This window comes from Eimeria mitis, genomic scaffold (genome assembly GCF_000499745.2).
Source record: "Eimeria mitis Houghton genomic scaffold, Emh_scaff1475, whole genome shotgun sequence".
In the NCBI taxonomy this organism is placed as follows: Eukaryota; Apicomplexa; class Conoidasida; order Eucoccidiorida; family Eimeriidae; genus Eimeria; species Eimeria mitis.
Window position 1 is genome coordinate 1 of NW_013569401.1, and position 1446 is coordinate 1446.

General features: G+C 56.2%; 1 protein-coding gene across 1 annotated transcript in view; it reads right to left on the reverse strand.

Moving 5' to 3' along the window:
- Positions 1-111: 111 nt before the first annotated feature.
- Positions 112-1446, reverse strand: part of EMH_0037830 (uncharacterized protein) — a gene marked incomplete at both ends in the record, with an annotated part of 10761 nt that continues 9426 nt past the window's right edge. The window contains 4 exons of the mRNA XM_013495218.1: positions 112-339; positions 590-724; positions 982-1173; positions 1319-1378. Of these exons, the coding sequence (XP_013350672.1) occupies positions 112-339; positions 590-724; positions 982-1173; positions 1319-1378 (615 nt within the window). The remainder of the gene's footprint in view (positions 340-589; positions 725-981; positions 1174-1318; positions 1379-1446) is intronic.

Consider the following 1446-nt stretch of genomic DNA (forward strand, 5'->3'; position numbering starts at 1 on the left):
TCGTTGCCTTCCCTTGCTGCTCTGGCGAGGATCCTAGAGCCGTCAGACAGCCCGGAAGCGCCTGCATGAGTGCCACCCTTCACAAGTCTGCAGCTGATGACCCGGCTGTTGCTAAACTCGACTGCGTCGACCGGGGCGAAACTGTATGGGTTTAAGCGGCCGTGAAAGGGGCATCCTCACCTCAAATGCCGCACTGCGGACGATCGCAAATTCAGAGGAGCAACTATCAAGTGCAACGGCAGTCCAATCTTTTGCCCACGCAACCGGAGCAGCGGCCCCTACAGCCGAAGCAAGAGCCCCAAGCAGCCGCAGTGCAGCCAGCCGTTCCTCCACGGCGGCCTACACACAGCAACAGCAACCATATATCCCGTTCCCACTGAAAAATTAGTACCCTCAGGTGCTCCTATGGAGAAGTACACCTGTTAAGACAATAGGGGCCAAAGCTGACGGCAGAAGCCACACATGCCACCCGGCAGCTATCCCCTCCAATCCTCCCTACAAGCGCAAGTGCGAAGCTAGCTGCAAACAGTGCCTAGTTAGAGAAGTCGTCTTGTTGCAGCTGCACAGTAAACTAACGAATGCATCTCACTGTATTTATCGATATGATTGTCTGTTTGCCTGATTTGTCCTGAACACGGAACTGTGATACACCTCCCTCCTCGGACAGCTCCGCGCCCGCATTCAACGACCCTGCAGCCCCTCCAACCTCCTGGGCGACGCCCATCTGCATGCAAAGAACGTGCACTGGAGGCTGGCTATGCTGGTACCCGACGAAATATCAGAGTCCTCTCCAGGCCAAGCATCTCCCACTGCGGACAGGGGTAGCGTCCACGGCGCCCCGCCGGATGCGGAGAGGATTATGGTGCAACTAACAATTTCTTAAATATCTTTCAGCACAAAGTCTGCGAATGGCTATCCGTCCTCTGAGCGCATCTACCGAGGAACACTGCCGTGTCAAGTAGAGAAAGCCTTTGGCCGCACCTGAATGCTCAACTGGGCCTTCCGTATAACAATGTCCATCAACGGTTGCATCTGCTGGAGTAGCTCCGGGCCGCATGCAGGGGCAGCGACACCTAGGCATACCATAATAGAACTAAAGACTGCTGAGGCCGCGGGAACAGCTTCGCAGGCCAGGAGGAGGCTGTGGAGGCGGTCCACTAGCCAGGGGGCGTCCTGCAGCAGCCAGCACAGCCACATCCCTCAGCAGATGTTCTCCACGCCTGTTCTGTCACCAAAAGCCAAGCACGTGATAGAAAGCAGAGCGACCAGGTCTTGAATCAATCAGGTGTCTTATTTCTGTGCAGATTTGCTGACTTACCGGCCTCAAGACATCCTTGCCCACGGCTGATCCAAGGTCAGCAGCAAACTCGACTGCTGCCTGCAGCAAGCAGCGACCCGAATGCTCCTCCAGCAGCTGTTGCACCTTCTGCTTCCCTGCAGGGTCGT